This window comes from Lissotriton helveticus, chromosome 8 (assembly GCF_964261635.1).
Source record: "Lissotriton helveticus chromosome 8, aLisHel1.1, whole genome shotgun sequence".
Taxonomy (NCBI): Eukaryota; Metazoa; Chordata; class Amphibia; order Caudata; family Salamandridae; genus Lissotriton; species Lissotriton helveticus.
Genome location: NC_136069.1, coordinates 262,602,281 through 262,622,425, shown reverse-complemented (window position 1 = coordinate 262,622,425; position 20,145 = coordinate 262,602,281). Strand labels below are relative to the sequence as shown.

Here is a 20,145-nt window from a genome sequence, read left to right as displayed (position 1 = left end):
CTGATTCCTAACTATATAAGGCCTGAAACCTATGGTTTTTTCAGTGAACATATATATATATATATATATATATATATATATATATATATATATATATATATATATATATATATATATATATATATATATGTTTGGTCTTCTGTGGTGATGTGGCAATATAGGGTTATGATACCTTTCTTCCACACACACCAGCAGAGCCTGCTAAAAAGAGATATTACTGTAGATTAATGTGATGCTCTGCTTGTAGACCATGATGTCTGCCTGAGGAAAGATTGACTGAAAGTCAGCAATTTTAAAACTCTGCATATCTTATGCTAGTCTCCATTACACTAGTTTATTTTAAGTTTACCTTCAAGCAGATTCAAGCTCCTGTAGATGCGCGAACAAAACTTTGCCATTCTCTGAATAATGCGCAATCCAACCGATCGCATGGATGTATCTGCCTCACCATTGTATAGGGGCCCCCTTCTGAATATTATAAACCCCCTCACCACACCCATCTCACACTGCCACCTCCCTACAGCATGGGTGTCCGCAGGGGAGGGCAAGGGGGGGCACTTGCCCCCCCCTGGAACACCGGTCCGTCACTATTGACAGCCCCCACAGTGATGTTTGTCTGCAGGGCCGTCAATTTTAAAAGCGTGAGAAAGCGCTTGCAATGACGGTCCTGCATGATGAGCGGGAAAACTGCTGCTGATGGGCAAGAGAGAAGGTCCGGCCTGGCGTCTCCCACAGCTTGAAGCAGAGGCGCACCTAGAGTCAAATTTCGGGGGGGGGGCACATTTTTCAAGCTAAGGAAGAGTGGAGCTGCAGCCAGGGGCCCTAGGAAGAGGTGAAAACCATCAAAGCCTCATTAACGCTGGCACCGAATTACACAATTCGCCCAGAGATGCAATGGGTGTGTCTGCCTGTTTTTTGCGAGATCAATTGGAAAGTCCTTCTGTGCACTTGTGATTTATTCGTACTCAAGCATTATTCCTTTCTTTTGTTGGTGCTACTACATCCTGGTACCTCCTCTTGAGGTGCCCTTTCATATACCATATCGTGTGTGGTGCAGACACTTCTGTTCCGATGGATGTGTGCACTTTTCAGCGAACATTAACGTTTCATCAATTTCTTTTCCATGGTAATTATCAGTTTTAACTCTTTTTCAGTTGTCAACAAAATATTTTAATTCATATTTTGGTTTCCATTGTTAACTGTTGTTATAAGTTTTTTAATATATCCATTATTTCTAAAATAAAATAATGGATATATTAAAAAACAGTTAACAATGGAAACCAAAATATGAAATAAAATATTTTGATGACAACTGAAAAAGAGTTAAAACTGAACAGAAGTGTCTGCACCACACACGATATGCCTGTTTTTTGCACCATAAGCACTAGTATTACAGAAGGGTCTGCATATGAGATGAATTAAAGAGTTTACGCCTTGAGCTCCAAAGGGGCAGTCCCTCATGTTCATTGCAGTATCCAGTGTAGCCCCTGGACCACTGTCTGTACTCACTGTCGCCTGCCATGATTCACGAAGGGAAAGCTGTCCCACAGGGACAACTTTTCTTTTCTGAATCATGTACCAACTGCAGCTCAGTGTTGGTATCAGAGCAACGGTTTGCGACTGCCATTGCATTTGAAAACCATTGATATATGTCATTGTAAATTGCAATTTGAAGATAGCAACCTGTCCACTGCCCCTCCAAATTCCAATATGAAGTAAGATGCAGAACTCCTTTTGTCAATCGTGAAGGTTATACACAACTCTAAAAAGGGGTTTTGCAGTAGCAACCACTGTGATGCTGCAAATTGTAAGCTTTATGACCACAACATCCTTTTGTATTTGAGGGCCCTAGTTATTTAGATAAAGCAGGATGTGCAGTGAAAGGAATGACGTTACAAATGAGTAGTGCCTTTAATGCTCTGGAAATGCTAGGATCGCCAATCTACCTCTCTCTCTCTCTCTCTCTCTCTACCTGTCTCTACCTTTCTCTCTACCTCTCTCTCTACCTCTCTACCTCTCTCTCTCTACCTCTCTCTCTACGTCTCTCTCTCTATGTCTCTCTTTACCTCTACCTCTCTCTCTACACCTCTCTCTACACCTCTCTACCTCACGCTATCTCTCACTCTCTCTCTCTCTTCCTCTCTCTCTACCTCTACCTTTCTACCTCACTCTCTACCTCTCTCTACCTCTCTCTACCTCTCTCTCTACGTCTCTCTCTCTATGTCTCTCTTTACCTCTACCTCTCTCTCTACACCTCTCTCTACACCTCTCTGTCTCTCTCTACCTCTCTCTCTCTACCTCTCTCTCTACCTCTACCTCTCTACCTCTACCTCTCTCTCTATCTCTCTCTCTACCTCTCTCCCTACCTCTCTCTCTACCTCTCTCTCTACCTCTCTCTCTACCTCTCTCTCTACCTCTCTCTCTACCTCTCTCTCTACCTCTCTCTCTCCACCTCTCTCTCTCTACCTCTCTACCACTACCTCTCTCTCTACCTCTCTCTCTACCTCTCTCTCTCTACCTCTCTCTACGTCTCTCTCTCTATGTCTCTCTTTGCCTCTAGCTCTCTCTTCACCTCTCTCTACACCTCTCTACCTCTCGCTATCTCTCTCTACCTCTCTCTATACCTCTCTCTCTACCTCTCTCTCTCTACCTTTCTCTCTCTACCTCTCCCTCTCTATCTCTCTCTCTCTACCTCTCTCTCTCTATCTCTACCTCTCTCTCTCTACCTCTCCCTCTCTACCCCTACCTCTCTCTCTCTACCTCTACCTCTCTACCTCTACCTCTCTCTCTACCTCTCTCTCGCTCCCCCTCTACCTCTCTCTCTCTACCTCTACCTCTCTACCTCTACCTCTGTCTCTCTACCTCTCTCTCGCTCCCCCTCTACCTCTCTCTCTCTACCTCTACCTCTCTACCTCTACCTCTGTCTCTCTACCTCTCTCTCTCTCCCCCTCTACCTCTCTCTCTTTACCTCTCTCTCAACCTCTCTCTACCTCTCTACCTTTCTCTCTACCTCTCTCTCTACCTCTCTACCTCTCTCTCTCTACCTCTCTCTCTACCTCTCCCTACCTCTCTCTCCCTACCTCTCTCTCTCCCTACCTCTACCTCTCTCTCCCTACCTCTACCTCTCTCTCTCTGCTTCTCTCTACCTCTCTCTCTCTACCTCTACCTCTCTCTCTACCTCTCTCTCTCTCTCTCTCTCGACCTCTACCTCTCTACCTCTCTCTCTCTCTACCTCTCTCTCTCTCTCTACTGCTCTCTCTCTCTACCTCTCTCTGCCTCTCTCGCTACCTCTATCTACCTCTCTCTCTCTACCCCTCTCTCTCTACCTCCCTACCTCTACCTCTACCTCTCTCACTCTACCTCTCTCTCTCTACCGCTCTCTCTACCGCTCTCGCTAACCCTCTCTCTAACTCTCTACCCCTCTCTATTCCTCTCCCTCTTCCTCTCCCTCTCTACCTCTCTCTCTCTCTCCCTCTACCACTCTCTCCGCCTCTATCTCTTTACCTCTACCTCTACCTCTCTACATCTACCTCTACCTCTACCTCTCTCCCTCTCTCCCTCTACCTCTCTCTCCCTACCTCTACCTCTACATCTCTCTCTCTCTACCTCTCTCTCTACCTCTATTACTCTACCTCTCTCTCTCTCTCTCTACCTCTCTCTCTACCACTCTCTCTCTCTCTCGCTCTACCTGTACGTCTCTCTCTACCTCTCTCTCTCTCTCTACTGCACTCTCTCTCTCTCTACCTCTCTCTCTCTACCTCTCTCTCTCTCTACCCCTCTTTCTCCCACTGCCTCTACCTCTCTCTCTACCTCTACCTCTCTTTCTCTCTACCTCTCTCTCTCTACCTCTCTCTCTCTACCTCTCTCTCTACCGCTCTCTACCTCTCACTCTACCCCCTCTACCCCTCTCTACCTCTCTCTCTACCTCTCTTTCTCTACCTCTTTCTCTACCTCTCTCTCTACTTCTCTCTCTACCTCTCTCTCTCTAACTCTCTCTCTACCTCTCTCTACCTCTTTATTTCTTTACCTCTCTCACCCTCTCTACCTCTCCCACTCTCTCTCTACCTCTACCTCTCTACCTCTACCCCTCTCTCTCTACCTCTCTCCCTCTACCTCTCTCTCTCTACCTCTCTCTCTCTACCTCTCCCTCTACCTCTCTCCCTCTCCCTCTACCTCTACCTCTCTCCCTCTCCCTCTACCTCTCTCTCTCTCTCTACCTCTCTCTCTCTACCTCTCTCTCTACTTCTCTCTACCTCTGTCTCTCTACCTCTCTACACCTCTCTCTCTCTCTACCTCTCTACACCTCTCTACACCTGTCTACCTCTCAACCAGTTGAATTCCGGGAAGCCCAAACCACCAGTATTTCAAATCTGCGCATGAAACGTGGGTAGGATGAGCCGTGCAGCTCAGAAAGGGATGTTCTTTTTACATAATTTGTATTTAATAGAATTGGGAAGCAGGAGAGCAGTCTCACAGTTGAGATAGGGATTAACATACACTGGTGACAGCTTTTGAATTGGCTTTAAAACCATTCAAAGATGGCTGCAGCATCTACGTGGGATGTGGTGGACTAAGTGGCAGCCGAAGCCATATAGCACTGCTTGTCATTTAAAAAAAAAACAGCATTGACATAGCAAATAGGTCTCCCCTTTGGAACCTTATAAGTGTTTAGTTGTCTAGTACAATATCCTTGGTGCAACAACTTCAAGTGTTGCATGGCTAAACACTTATGAGGTCCCAAAGGCGAGACCTATTGGCTATGCCAATGCTTGTTTGTTTTTTCCTCTGTTTCATTGTGGTTGCCAGGTAATCTGCTGTGAAGCCTCACATGATTTTTCTCCCACCCCATGGGTTTCTTTGTTTATTTAAGCTCTTTGTCTAATTAGATTTTATTATTTGTTTATTTAATACTTGTGCACAATCATGTCGGAGGATGTTAATGAAGTAAAAATGTTGCCCCCCCCTGGAAAAATTTCTGCGGACGCCCATGCCCTACAGTGTTTACTTCTGCTGCTCTGTCGCTGGCAGCTGCTCCTCCCCTTTCTCTTTCTTCCTCCTCTTTTTCCCTCTTTTGTCTTGCTCCCCCTCACTTGCTGAAAATCGTGACTTCAATAAATGGCTCTTACCCTCTCTTTCCTCTGCTTTCATTTATTTGTTACTGTGTAAAAATGTAATCAAAAAAGAAACACTATTGCTGCAAATGTCTTTTTCTGACATTTTTCCATTTCAAAGTGCAGTCTCGGGACAGAGAGAAAAAAAGTTTTAAAATAGGGACAAATAATAATAATAAAGCAAGACAGGGTGGTCGCAAAGTGGCCAGATTGATTTTATTCACAACCACACACATTAGCGCCACTTGACAGTGAAGCACCACTTTCGTTTTCTCATCTTTCTTTGAACAACCTTGCCCCCCGGCCCCCCCCCCACCTCCCCAATGGGGAAGTGCACCATTCCTGCAGGCATTGCAATACCTGGGTGATGCATAGAGTGGAAAACGTTTAATGTGATCCTTATCAGCTGTTTTTCTAATTTTAATTTATAAAATGTGTACCTGTGTTCAGGGATGTGGTCTTTAAAACTATACTGCTTACGTTTTGTAAGGATTTAAGCATTGCACATTGAAACGGGTCTCTTCTGGCCCTGTTGTCATGTCGTCCTTAACTTTTTCAGGTAAAAATGCTCATTGATTTTTGAATAATAAGTGTAAAAGCATTAAGGTAACCATGTTGTTCCTGCTTGCATTTCACATGCTTTACTTAATCTTGCATTCATTATGAATGTTTGATTTGTCCAGGATGTTGTTACTTTTTTTTCAGCCAGCATATTACTTTTATCTCCCCTCCCTCATAATCATTGTCCTATTTTCTAGTTCTCCAGTGCTGCCACGTCATACGAATGGCAATTGAAAATATCATCACTTTGCCACATACAAAAATTTCAACGCTGACAGCAGCCGCGGTCGGTAGTTCTGCAGGGCGGTGACGTGGGGAGGGGGAGGGGCAGGGTGGGGGGTAGTAATGTATGGATTATGGAGTTTAACAGGTAAGTAAACATATAAATAAATAAAACGAATTTTGTTGCGCGCACTGCATCGCATTTGGTGATGCAGTGCACGCAACGAAATTCGTTTTATTTATTTATATGTTTACTTACCTATTAAACTCCGAAATCCATGCATTACTTCCCCCCACGCTGCCCCTCCCCCTCCCCACATCACCACCCTGCAGAAACTCCTACTACTGACCTCGGCTGGCTGACAGTTCTAACTTTCACAAATGCAAGTCCGATTGCATTGCAAACGCGTGTTCTCAATCTTGTAGGTTCTTTTTTTGGCTTACTCCCTTTGTCACTGTCACATTGTCACTGTTTTCCGTCTTTTCTTCATATTTCTTACCTCTTTTAGTCTTTTTGAATATAAATGGCGGTCCCCAAAAATGAGTCCCAGTGGGCCCCACCTCCCACCACCAGGTCAAATTAAGCGATTATAGTTAAAAAAGAAAAATCAACATTGGAATATATATTTGAATCATAGCCCTTCGAAAAACAGAGCGACCATGCTATAGGAACTCCCGAATGTATAACATGATTACAGTTTCTTAGAAAAGGTTATTAAAAAGCATAAAAAGTGCCGCAAGTCAATACACAGGTTCACAAAAAAAAGGGCAGGAAACATAAAACTGAGTTGTCAAGAGAATCACCAACATGACTTATATGTTCTTTCAAGTCATCGCAAAAGTAATAAAAATACTGCCTGCGGTTCTATATTCCTCTCATTCAACAGCGTATATAATAAAATAACTAAAACAATGTTTGCTTTTAAATTATGCGAGACATTTATATTTAAGGTGTGCAAACATGCCCTTGGTGCATCTTATAGTACATTAGTACATCTTTCTACTGAAAAAATGATAATCCTTAAGTTCCTAGTGAATACTAGTGTGTTTATCTTTCTTCCACAACCCTTGTACACATATAGTGCAATCTGTATTAATTTGCATAAATGAGGCCACTGTTAGCGAAACATTTAATACATAGACCATCATCGTTCAGACCGAACCGCTAAACGAAATTACAACACATTTTGCAGAAAGCTAAATGTAGGTACAGAAGGCATGCTTTTTGTGATTTGGTGTAAGTCCATTCAGAGGTTTCAGAGATATTTAACTTTAAAAAGTATAGGGGCATATTTTCAAGACAGGCGATGAAATTATCGCCGTTTTAGCAGCAGAAAACTGCCGCTAAAACGGCGATAATGGGCTTTATAATATGCTCTATGGAATTCCAATTGAAGCCCATGTTAGATGTCCTTCACATTTAACATGGGCTTCAATTGGAATTCCATAGAGCATATTATCAAGCCCATTATTGCCGTTTTAGCGGCAGTTTTCTGCCGCTAAAACGGTGATAATTTTATCGCCTGTCTTGATAAGATGCCCCATAGATAGATAGATATAGACAGCTGTATGAAGTAACTCAAGTGGAATCCAAAGGGCCTGTGTATTAGCGTCATGCGTCTGCACAATATTAATTTGGAATTACGGTACCACTAACCAATAGTCTCTTAGGTATGACCTATGATCTTTGGTGCCTTATTGCTTTTGTGGAACTGCATATAGAATTACTATGTTTTTCATATTATAAAATTGTGCCTTCCTTTCGTATACATATACACCTAAGTACCAGCGTGTTTTGAAAAGTCAGCATCAGCTGCGTTCTCATGGTCCTCGTACAAAAGTGTTAAAAATAGGACACTCTGTCTTAACCAGAGAGGGTGTTCATCCGTTCAAGGGAGGTTTATGGCTCACATCCTTTTACAGACAGTAGTATGTTCTATCTGAGCGCGGCTTGTCCTTGGCATCAGGTATGTAATTGCTGTATTCTGCCATTCATAATAGCAGGCTTTCTACCTTCTAATGGTTATCAACAGGCACTTACTAGGAGGGACAATGCTCAAGTCAGGCTGCAAAAGACATTTCAGGAAACATATTTACCGTAAAGGAAAGAGACGAAGAAGCATGTAGAAGCTATACTTGTTCGTTAGCTGGGTGAAACCCCCTGTGCCAAGAATGCAAGTGAATATCATGTCCTGCTATGTTTAGGTTTTATCCAAACGTTACAAATTAAAGTTGGCCATTTAGAAATTCCAACTACACGTAGGCATTCATCATACATAACATATTGTCCTACTTTTTTTTAACGTCAGACTTTTAGAAACTACTATAGGTAATTATATGGTACAAGTGACCTGTCTAATCACCCTAGCAGTAAAGGTTGGAGCATTAAATACATGCTAGCTAATTTTCAAAATGTATTTTAATAATGTTCCTATTGCTACAGTTGACACTTTTTAAGTGAGATATGGGTCATTGTAGAGCTCTCGAGAATATGTATCATCTCCAAAAAATCCTTGCAAGTATATCTACACCAACACATACAATACAGTTTTTATCACATCAATTACGTTATTTATTGGCACTCCAAATGCCTGGCGAACAAACTTGCTATTGCAAGAAGAAGCAGAGCTCTACGTTATAAAACATATTTACCAATGTATGCACTTTGACCTTAATTACACCTTAAACCTTAATTACAATGTTTAATGTTAGTCTAGAGAATTTTCAACTGGCAAACCTTTGACACAACGTTTTCCTATCTCTTTGGAGTGCTAAAGGAGCTATCAATATCTGTGTAGTAATATATACCTCCTTGCACATGGGATTTCTCAGAGGAGAAAGCATTTCAAGGGGGCCTCTTCTCATGTTCGTATGGGTTACAACCAACTCAACCAACTGAGTTGGTGGTTAAGTACAAATGTTTTGCGACTGCATTTCAGTCACAAAACATCAGTCATACCATCCAGATGCCCTGTTTGGAATGAATGCCCTGAACACATCTCTTCCAAATAGCGATTCTCTTTTTTGTTTGAAATTCAAATTGTGATGCAGTAACTTGTTACCAAATGAATATTTGTGGTTTATACATTAAAAAAGCATTTCTTCAGTCGCAAAATAATCAGGCCGTTTGCCACCTTAAAAATGCTTTGTACACCTGGCCCTGGGTTCTATGGGTTGATGTTAGTTACATGTGGCCATGTCAACAGCCTGTGGGACTGAATCCAAAACCATGACGGGCGACTGCCTTTTGCCTAAGGGCCTCCAGGAGCTGAACCCCTATGGAGCCACTGAACAGCAAGCTCCGCCCGGGGGTGAATTTGCTGAGCCTTCCATGCAGCAGCTGTGAACGAAGATCACCAGTCTGACCGGACCACACCAGCGCCATCTTGGAGCGAGGCCCTGAACGTTGCCGGACCCTGAGCATTGTGGCTGCAGCGGTCTCCTCTCCACCGTACCTGACTGCAGCTGATTACATGCGAGAGCCACAGAACCATGCTGCCTTGCGGCCCAACCTATGACAGACCAAGCAGTAGGTCAAACCCCTTTACAACTGGTGGGTGGTCACGGCCCTTGTGGCTGGAAGATGCTGGCGGGCATGAGGGCCCTATTGGGCCAATGCCCAAAACACAGGCATAGGACTGCCTTGGCAGCCTCTGTCCTACCTATCCTGCGTCGGAGATCCAGGGGATCTGTCTGCCCGCTCCTGCTGGCCTGCACCACGGGTCTGTCTCACTGCCTGTACAAAGCTTTGGGCTCCTCCTGTGGTCCTTCAAGTGTCCCGTGGGAGGGGCATAGAGAGGTGGAGTCATCGGGCCGTCAGGCCCAGGTCTGCGCCGGTTTGCGATGCTTAGCTGTGGCTGCTGCCTGGGGTCTGCTGCTCCGTTACTCCTGAGGCACAGCCGGGAGGAAAACGCTCGCAATTGTTCTTAAAAGAAAAAATGTACTCACTGTATTTACTTGTTTTTTAATCTGCACTGTCATTCATTCTGGGCACTTCTCCCCTCAGTAGTCCTCACAAAAACCCCGTGCTGTGGATTTTAGCGCTGCCGGGGGCAGAGGAACTCTTCGGCGCCATTTAGCGCCAAACCTTGGCCACGCCCACTCCCGTGAGGCCACGCCCACCTCGACCCAGTTCCTTTAAAAGGCGCGCTGATCCACAAGCCACGCACTAGGACTCCGTTACTCCTGAGGCACAGCCGGGAGGAAAACGCTCGCAATTGTTCTTAAAAGAAAAAATGTACTCACTGTATTTACTTGTTTTTTAATCTGCACTGTCATTCATTCTGGGCACTTCTCCCCTCAGTAGTCCTCACAAAAACCCCGTGCTGCGGATTTTAGCGCTGCCGGGGGCAGAGGAACTCTTCGGCGCCATTTCGCGCCAAACCTTGGCCACGCCCACTCCAGTGTGGCCACGCCTTCCCACTCCATTCATCAATGTGCATTCCCCGGACGCGCAGCGGACGAGCGCAGCGGGCGCGCCTAGAGCAAGCCCGTCTGCGCCCATCCGCGACCGACCGGGGCATGGGGCACGTCACTCTGCCCATGTCACCCAATACTCCCCTGCTGACTTGCTCGACCTGCATGCCCCCTGGCCCCTAGCCCTGACCATCTGCACGCAGCTTGAGCATCTGGGCCTGGGACACGCTCGAGACAACTTTCCCGAGCTTAACGCTGCCACGGCCTCTACCCCTCTTCAATCCGCCTCTCACTCCCCCCCCGTTCACTACCCCCCAGTCTCGAGCTTAAAGTGAGCTACCTCAACACCCGCTCACTAGCAAAACATCAGACGGAAATCTATCACCTCTTAGAGACCGACAGGCCCGACATACTGTTTTTAACTGAAACCTGGTTGCATGACGGATCCTCCCCCGACATCCTGGTTGCCATCCCGCCGGGCTACTACATCCTTCAAGCCAACAGGGACTCCGGCAAACCCGGGGGGGAGTGGCAGCGATCATCAAGCTCCCTATTAGATTTTCCATCCTCACCGTACCCTCTATTACCCAGGTAGATTGTCTAGCACTTAGACTGGAATCCTCAGTATCACCCCTTACCTGTGTTTTAGTCTACCGCCCTCATCAGTCCATGCCCGAATTTCCATCTATGTTCGGAGATCTCTTATCTCAGGTAGTCATTAACAACTCTAAAACTCTAGTCCTCGGAGACTTCAACTACTGGCCCCAGGATGAGAAGGAAAGCGTCTGTTCGGAGGCCTTCTCCGATCTACTTCGCAGTTTGAACTGCCACCAACATGTTAACACTGCCACGCATTCGAAAGGCCAAATACTGGACCAGGTCTGGACCTCCAACCTAGAGATCTTGGCCCCCCTCATACTGGCGTGTGTATGGTCCGACCACTCCCTTATCTCCTTCTCCCTCAAAGCTCCTACCTGACCCTTCAGGCCCCTGGAAACCAATTTCTCAGCCCAAAACTGGAATAAAGCTGACATCAGCCAATTCATCGACCTACTCAGTTCCTCCCTTCCCCCTGAATCCAACTCAATAGACACTCAAGCCTCAAATCTAAGTCACTGGCTTGAGTCCGCCAGTGATGTGGTCGCCCCCCTCAAACGGGTCAAAATCAAACGCCCACATGACGCTCAGAAATGGTTCACCGAGGACCTTAAAATCTTAAAACTCGGTCTCAAACAGGCCGAGCGTCGCTGGCGCAAAAATTATGCCCCCGAAGCTAGGCTAGAGCTCTTAACCCTACTTAAAGGGTACAAATCCTCCATAGCGCTAGCCAAGACCACGTACTTTTCCAATAAAATTGTGGAGTCAGCCAATAAAGCTAAAAACATCTTTTCGATTTTGGAGGAGCTAGCTCACCCCGACGGGGTCTGTATCAAACCTCTTCCTTCCCAGGGGCTCTGTGATTCTCTCAATCACTCCTTCGTTGAGAAGATCGCAAAAATTAAAAACAGCATCCTGGTGCTGCCCCCTCCTGACTCCTCAGGGTCCCCCACTAACCCCCACGTTGACCCCCTTAACCCCCACTCCTTCACTCAAATCCCCCTCATTTCGGAGGCAGACTTCCCCGCTCTCCTTAGCAAAGTCACCTCAGGCTCTCCCACCGACTGTTGTCCCCCCAAGATCCTACGCAAGGTCTTTACTGCCTGCTCTACCCCCCCCTTGGCACTCCAATAACTCCCTTACTCTCGGCCTAGTCCCTAGCACCTTCAAGACAGCCGAGGTAGTGCCTATTTTAAAAAAAACGACAGCTGACCCCACGATCATGAGCAAATTTCGCCCCATCTCCCTCCTCCCTTAACTCAGTAAGGTGCTCAAAACCCATGTCACTAACACCCTGAGCTTGTTTGTTGAGCAGTCTCACTTTCTCGACTCCCAACAGGCCGGGTTCAGACCGGCCCACTCCACAGAGATGGTCATTCTCTCTGTCATGGAAGAACTGCGCAGGGGAGCCGACTCTAACATCAGTCAGGCTTTGGTGCTCCTAGATCTGTTGGCCGCCTTCGACACGGTCGACCATGTCATCCTGGTCGACCGTGTCAGGCAGGCTGGGATAGGGGGCTCTGCCCTTCATTGGGTCCGCTCGTTCCTCACCAGACGCCAACAAGCGGTCAGGCTATCTCAGTTTTCTGCGGATAGGGTAGGGTTGACCTGCGGCGTGCCACAGGGCTCCTCTCTATTCCCACTCCTTTTTAACCTATACCTCACCCCTCTGATCAGTTCCCTCCGAGACAAGAATGTCACCGCGTTCAACTACGCGGATGACATCCAGCTCATCTTTAACATCGACTCCTCGGCCCAGTCAGTATCCGACTTCCAAGCCACCCTTTGCCACATCAGCAACTGGATGGGGGCAAACCATTTGAAACTCAATCCCGACAAGACCGAATTGGTTCTTGTCGGAGGGCCCTCCAATCCTTGGAATTCCAACTTCTGGCCCGCTAGCTTGGGCCTTCCCCCCCGCCCAACTGACTCGGCCAAAAGTCTGGGGGTCATTATCACTAAAGATCTCTCGATGAAACCCCAGATAAACACCACTGTCTCCTCTTGCTTCTTCCAACTGCGCAAAATCCGTAAAATCGCGCGTTTCCTTACCACCGAAGCCCTTATCTTGGCTCTCTTGGCGTTAGTCATCTCCAGAATTGACTACGCCAATTCCTTGTACGTTGGCATCCCTGACTACCAACTCAAACGTCTGCAGCTTGTTCAGAATCAGGCGGCCCGCCTCATTTTCCATCAACCGAGGCACCATCACACCAGCCCTTTGCTAAAGTCCCTACACTGACTCCTTGTTTCTGAACGCTGCAAATTCAAGTTAGGCTGCCTCATCTTCAAATCTCTGTCCGGCTTAGGCCCTACGTTCATCTCCTCGCTTATTCATCCTTATGTCCCCTCCCGTAATCTGCGCTCCGCTCACTTGGCCCCTCTCAAAGTCCCCAGAGTCAAGTGCAAGAAATGGGGAGGCTTAAGATTCTCGTTCCTAGCTCCATCTCTCTGGAACGCCCTCCCCCTGGACATAAGGTCGGCTTCGCTCTACACTCACTTCAGATCCCTCCTTAAGACTCACCTGTTTCGCTTAGCTTATAATTAAAACCGAAAATTCTCCTCCTCTTCTCCGGTCCCTCTCACTCCTCTCTGTCTTCACCCCTGCTTCTGCCTCAGGTGGCTGCCTACTGTCCTTCTGCCTCAGCGCCAAGAAACTGCAAAGTGTATGCTGCGCTTTACAAATGCCTTTCACATCACATCACATCTGCGTCGGAGATCCAGGGGATCTGTCTGCCCGCTCCTGCTGGCCTGCACCGCGGTTCTGTCTCACTGCCTGTACAAAGCTTTGGGCTCCTCCTGTGGTCCTTCAAGTGTCCCGTGGGAGGGGCATAGAGAGGTGGAGTCATCAAGCCGTCAGGCCCAGGTCTGCGCCGGTTTGCGATGCTTAGCTGTGGCTGCTGCTTGGGGTCTGCTGAGGGACAAAAAATGGAGATCGCCCCGGGGCTTGGGAACTGTGCTGGACTTGGGCCTGCCCTGGCTGTAAAACCTTCCCACTAATCTGCCAAGTTTGAATATCCAACGAGGGGCCCCAGAGGTTTAGGTGCACGGCAGGGCCTGAGGATCACATTAGACTTAGCCCCACCCTTGCCCTTAATGAGAACCTCGCTGGACTACCGCTCACATGCCGGGTTGGAGCTGAATACACCGCCTTAGTATCTCATCTTCTGCATACGGATCTCCCCTATCCCTGGCCCCCCCACCACCACATACCTTACATCTTGGGCCCTCTCTAACTCACTTGGGGGGCATTGTGGCTGGGAGCTGTGATGCTCAGCCCAGGGGCCTGATCAGACCCAGGCCTCTTCCCTTGCGGGATAGATAGACTCAGGGTGCTAGTGCTAGTCACCCGACAGACCGCACTGGAGTTCTAGAACTATTGAGGGAGGCACGGAATGCATGCAGCATGGTCTGAGGAACCAGCTGGACAAACGCCATGGATCAAGCACTGTCCTAATGTTTGTACTACACTCAGGGTTTCCCAGTAACACCAGGACTGCTGCTGCTGATGGAACGATGACGATGCCCCCAGGGCAGATACCATGAATGTTGTACTTAACGTGGATTCCGAGCAACATGGGCGATGCCCGGTGGAGCTGTTCAGGCAGCTATAGAGGAGTTCGGCTCTGGTTCACCTCTTCAGCCATCACCTACCCAGCTAGACATTGGACATAGTTTTCTTTTCCTCGTTTCCCCGCTGTGTTTCCTTTCCCTCCCCGTCCTCCTCCCTCCGTGAACCTGTGTCTACCTCCCCTTTGCCAGCCCCATGTGTTTTGGATCATTGGTCCCAAGCTGGTTTGTCTGTCTCTCTTTTTGGCTGTGTTTGTCCCTCTAAAGTAGTTTCCCCTTTGCTGGTCTGCCTGACACTATCTGCATTCCTTACCCCTTTTACTATTCCATCTCTACCTTCTATTCCCCATCTGTCGTGTGTCTTGGCTATGCTATGCGTTAATATCTCTTGTTATTGTGTAATCACTGTTTTTCTCCTATGTTTACTCTTGGCTCCTGTAAATGCTCCAACCTATTATGCACTATCTAAGATTTCGATGTCTCACTTGGAGTCGGCCAACTTATTTGCCATGTCTAGGACTCATACCACATTCACTGAGAGGTGTTTAGCAGACTCAAAGTGCTTAAAGTAAAAAATGTCAGTAAACCCAATAAAGAATGTAAGGGAGCCATGCAACGAGATGTTCAATGCTACTCTGCCCTTACAAATCATTTTGAAGATGTTTCATATTCTTCATTACCTTTAGTTTGTATAAAGCAAAGCATTAAAAAAACAATAATAAAAAAATACAATGAAAGTAAATACTAAGAAATATGTATGCTGAATTTTTGTAAGATAGTTTCCATCAATTATATAGACTTGGTTTTTATTATTGCAAAGAGAACATGAAGTTCATATCTATATAATAAATGGGACTCTGTAATCCCTGCATAAACTCTTGTCTCTAATTTCTTTACAATTGGTGTGTTGTGACAATTGCAATAAGTTATAGCTGTCAAGTTCTGAAGTCACAATGCCTGGTGCTAGAGCCACAAGCAGAAAGGACATTTTTTTTGCACTCCTTAGATAAAAATATAAAAAGCTGGCCTGTATTGAATTGTTTCTAATTATGTTTTTGCAACCAATATCTAACAGGTTTTTGATGTGTTTAACTTTGCACTAAAGGTTCTATTTTAATTCTTCACGTTTGCAAACATGCTCTCTTTCATTTGGGAAAGGGGAAGGTGTGATCATGTATTGTATGGGATAACATGTCTCTTACCATACAAGATAAGGATATTAGAAGTCACCTCGGAGTTCCATAACTTAGTAAGGTAATCAACATGTATCCTCGATCCTCTATATGAAACTCCTCGGTCACTCACAATATCCTTATAATGTAAAACAAGCAGTATTTTATCCCTTTTATAAAATACCTTTCAAAAGTGATGCTGTTGTCTGAATTAATGGAACTGCTCCAGATTATATTTGTAAGTGAAATGATAGTGTATACTTTGTTAAAATACAATGATGAATGTGTCCTTCTTAGGGAGTATCATATGACTCAACATCTGTGGCAGATCCCACGCTCACCGCTGAGATGCTTGACCAAACTATTGCGATATTCGATACAGTGGAGGAGGTGCTCAAGCACGTCAACCCAGAGACATGGAAAGAAGACTTAGAGAATCTTTATACTGATACCTCAAACTATAGAGGCAGGGCTTACTACGAGAAGAAATCAAAAGGTAAGAAAGAAGCAAATCAAGTCAAAGCACAAACAAATCTTCTGCAATAAATGTGCATTTTCGTGTATGGTATTTGCTCAATTTGAGATCATGATGATTTAAACTTTATATTTCTTGGAAGTCAAGTATTTCTAAACATTCAAGTACACAATTGAAGCTTTTACGGCACATTGATTGTATGAATATTTAATCAATAATACAGCAAAATGTTGAGATCTGGATGCACATTCGCTAAGTATTTTATACCACAACATCTAGTCTATTAATATTTTTACACAACTTTAATATGACTACTGTATTCGCCAAACAGCTACCCCTTAAGGAAACAAATTTTACTATGCAGCTCAGCTACTATTAGTATTACTTTCATGTTCAATAACATGCATTTGTGCGCATATTGTTCTGCCATCATATTTTGATAAATAGTATCTTTGGCTACATTTTGAAATGATGACTGTAGCGTCTTCCCTGCCTGGGTACCAGCCAATTACTGCTCCACACACAAGCCTTAGTATTACACACCTTTATTCTGGTATATGTAACTTCAAATTCAACATTCAAAAACAAACGTTCATGGCATTGCGCTCTGATACCTTTGTTACTGCTCTATGGAGTCTGTTGAGAGACAAAAGGGTTCTGTCATAAAGTATTGCAAAACACTACATCTCTACCTCTGTTAAATGAAATATATATATTTTTACAAATCAACAGATACATATGTATGTGTGTATATATATAGCTATTCACTGAAAAAAACATAGGTTTCAGGCATGTTATAGTTAGGAATAAGTATTTTAAAAAAAACTTAGAAATCAATGAAAAAACTATAGGTTTCAGAGGTGTTATAGTTAGTTAGATATTTCACTTGTACAAAACCATTGAAATTCCCCCATTATAGTTAGTTCAGCTAACTATAACTCGCATACCCGCAATGCACTGCTGATGACGTCACATATTACATCACTCATGACATGGTCAGTGACATCACTCATGACATCACTCATGACATCTCAAATGACATCACTGATGACATCACTGATGCATCATCCAGTGAATGTGTGATTTTTCTGAAAATGAATTATGTTTTATAGATGTATATCTCAAGGTCTATGGAAGAATAAATGGGTATATAAGTGTCTAAATGGATGCTTTTTTAAAAAACAATTGATTGTCTAACTGACTGATTAAGTGTATCTTAGTGAATAAATGGGTTAGTGAGTAATGTTTAAATATATAAATATCTGTATCAGTCTCTCACTTTGTGTATAAGTGGCTGCATGAGTTGGTGAAGCTACATAAGTGTCTATATAGGTTATTAGTTGGTTTTTTGAGCATCAGTATGAGTGTCCGTATAGTTCGGTGGGGGTATTACGTAGTGCATAGATGCATGAATGAGTGACTCACTGCTTGTATATGTTGAAGACAGCATGTGTGCAGGACTGTATGGGTGGATGAGTGTGTGTATGGGTGTGTTAGTGAATGAATGACTATCTCAATAGTGTCTTTATGAGTAACTACATACGTTTTAAACTAGTATATGTGAGTATTGGTGTATATAAGTGAGTATATGTGAGAGTGAGAGATTGGAAGAGTTCCTGTATAAATTAGTATGTGTTTCTATAAGTGATTGCTTAAGAGAGTAAGTATGTGTAAGTTTTTGTAGCAGTAAGTGCGGTGGTGTGTGTATAACTGTATATGCAATTTATTGGATGTTTGATACTTTGTTTAAATGTGTGACTATGTGTGTGAGAACTCTATGGATGAGGGTCATTGTGTAACAGGATGTATAGGTGTATGAGTACATATGATGAGTGTGTACATGTATGAGTGACTGTATAGGACTGTTGGTGAATGAATGGATGTGTGTGTAGATCTTGGAATTACTAAATAGGTGTGTTGTAAGTGGTATTGGTATGTCCATTGTTTTGAAAATGTTAGTTTCTATTTTTGAGTGTGTGTATCAAAGGTTATATTAGGGTGAGAGGAGGTCTGCCACTCGATAACAAGGATGATGTCATCAGTGACATCATTTGATATGTCATCAGTGAAGTCATGAGTGATGTCACTGACCATGTCATGAGGGATGTAATATGCGATGTCATCAGCAGTACATTGCGGGCGCGTGAGTTATAGTTAGCTGAACTAACTATAACGGGGGAATTTCAATGGTTTGTGCGAGTGAAATGTCCGACTAACTATAATGCCCCTGAAACCTATGGTTCTTTCATTAAATTTCAAAGGTTTTTTAAATGCTAATTTCTAACTATAACATGCCTGAAATCTATGTCTACAAAGGTAGGACATGTGAAGAAAGAAGAAAACACACAGAACAAAGAAAAAGAAATGCAGAAAGAAGCAACTGAAGTCCTCAAAGACGAAGAAAAGTGCAGGAAGAAGGAAGATGTGCAGAAAGAACAAACAGAGAAGCAGAAAGAGGCCTTGTTGCAAAATTATCCTGTACCCTCAGCTTTTTCAGATGGGTACTGATGTTAACTGATTTTGACTAACTAGTCCTAGAGCCGGTGCTATACTAAAAGACACTTAGAATACAGTTAAAACACCTGCATATACTAGGGAACACTATGCGTTGGGGTACCCCGGTGATTACCATGGCCTCCTCTGTAAGACCCTAGTACATAATAGGGCAGGGGGATTGAAACTACCTCTTAAAATGCGCCACTGGGTGCGTTTACACAATGGTGAAGGGAGGGGGGCTGAACTGACATGCGCAAGCACGCCCTGTGGCCGTTTTAATTTGGTGGATAAAGTCCCCTTGAATCCTGAGTCTCCCTTGGGTCCAAGTAGCCCACCAGATATCAACAGTAAGCGCCGTTGCAGAGAGGTGTAAAAAGGGGCACGTCCTGGACCACCTCTCTGCAACGCAGTGCAGTGGCGCTTACTGGAAGCACCTAGTGGGCTAGTTGGCCCCCAGGGGCCCTCAGGATTGAAGGAGAATTATTTCCCCAACTTAAAACGCGCCACAGGGCGAGTTTGCACACGTCACCTCAGGCTCCTCCCCCCCCCTTCACCTCTGTGTAAACGCATCCTGTGGCCGTTTTAAGTTGAGAGATTAAGTCTCCTTGAATCCTGAGGGTCCCTTGGGTCAAACTAGCCCACTAGGTACCTCCAGTAAGCGACGTTGCAGAGAGGTGTAAAAAGGGGCACATCCTGGACCACCTCTCTGCAACGCAGCACATTGGTGCTTACTGGAAGCACCTGGTGGGCTAGTTTGCCCCCAGGGGCCCTCAGGATTCAAGGGGAATTATTTCCCTAACTTAAAACGCACCACAGGGCGTGTTTGAACACGTCACCACAGGCCCACCCCTTCCCTTCACCACTGTGTAAACGTGCCCTGTGGCCATTTTAAATTGGGAGATTAAGTCCCCTTGAATCCTGAGGGTCCCTAGGCTCCAACTAGCCCACTAGGCACCTCCAGTAATCTCCACAGAGCTGCGTTGCAGAGAAGTGTAAAACGAGGCACCGCCTGGAACACCTCTCTGCAACGCAGCACAGTATCGCTCACTGGAAGCACCTTGTGGGCTAGTTAGCCCCCAGGAGCCCTCAGGATTGAAGGGGAATTGTTTCCCCAACTTAAAACACACCACAAGGCGTATTTGCACACGTCACCTCAGGTCCCATCCCCTCCCTTCACCACTGTGTAAACACGCCCTGTGGCCGTTTTAAGTTGGGAGATTAAGTCCCCTTGAATCCTGAGGGTCCTTAGAGTCAAAGTAGCCTACCAGGTACCTCCAGTAACCGCCACAGAGCTGTGTTGCACAATGGTAAAGCAAGGGGGTGGGGTCTGAGATGACATGTCTGCAAACACGCCCTGTGGCGCGTTTTAAGTTGGGGAATTAATTGCTCTTCAATCCTGAGGGTCCCTGGAGGTCAACTAGCCCACCAGGTACATTCAGTATGCCCCAAAAAAGACTGTCGCCTATGGTTGAGTGAGGTGTTGAATGATACGCTCGTAGGATGGCATTCTAAACTGTTTTTCAAC

General features: G+C 45.2%; 1 protein-coding gene across 1 annotated transcript in view; it reads left to right on the top strand.

The window, feature by feature from the left end:
* The window catches only part of PDGFD (platelet derived growth factor D), a 968,283-nt gene that overhangs the window by 662,863 nt on the left and 285,275 nt on the right, over positions 1 to 20,145 (top strand). The window contains exon 5 of the mRNA XM_078657021.1: positions 15,947 to 16,145. Coding sequence (XP_078513147.1) covers positions 15,947 to 16,145 — 199 coding nt within the window. The remainder of the gene's footprint in view (positions 1 to 15,946; positions 16,146 to 20,145) is intronic.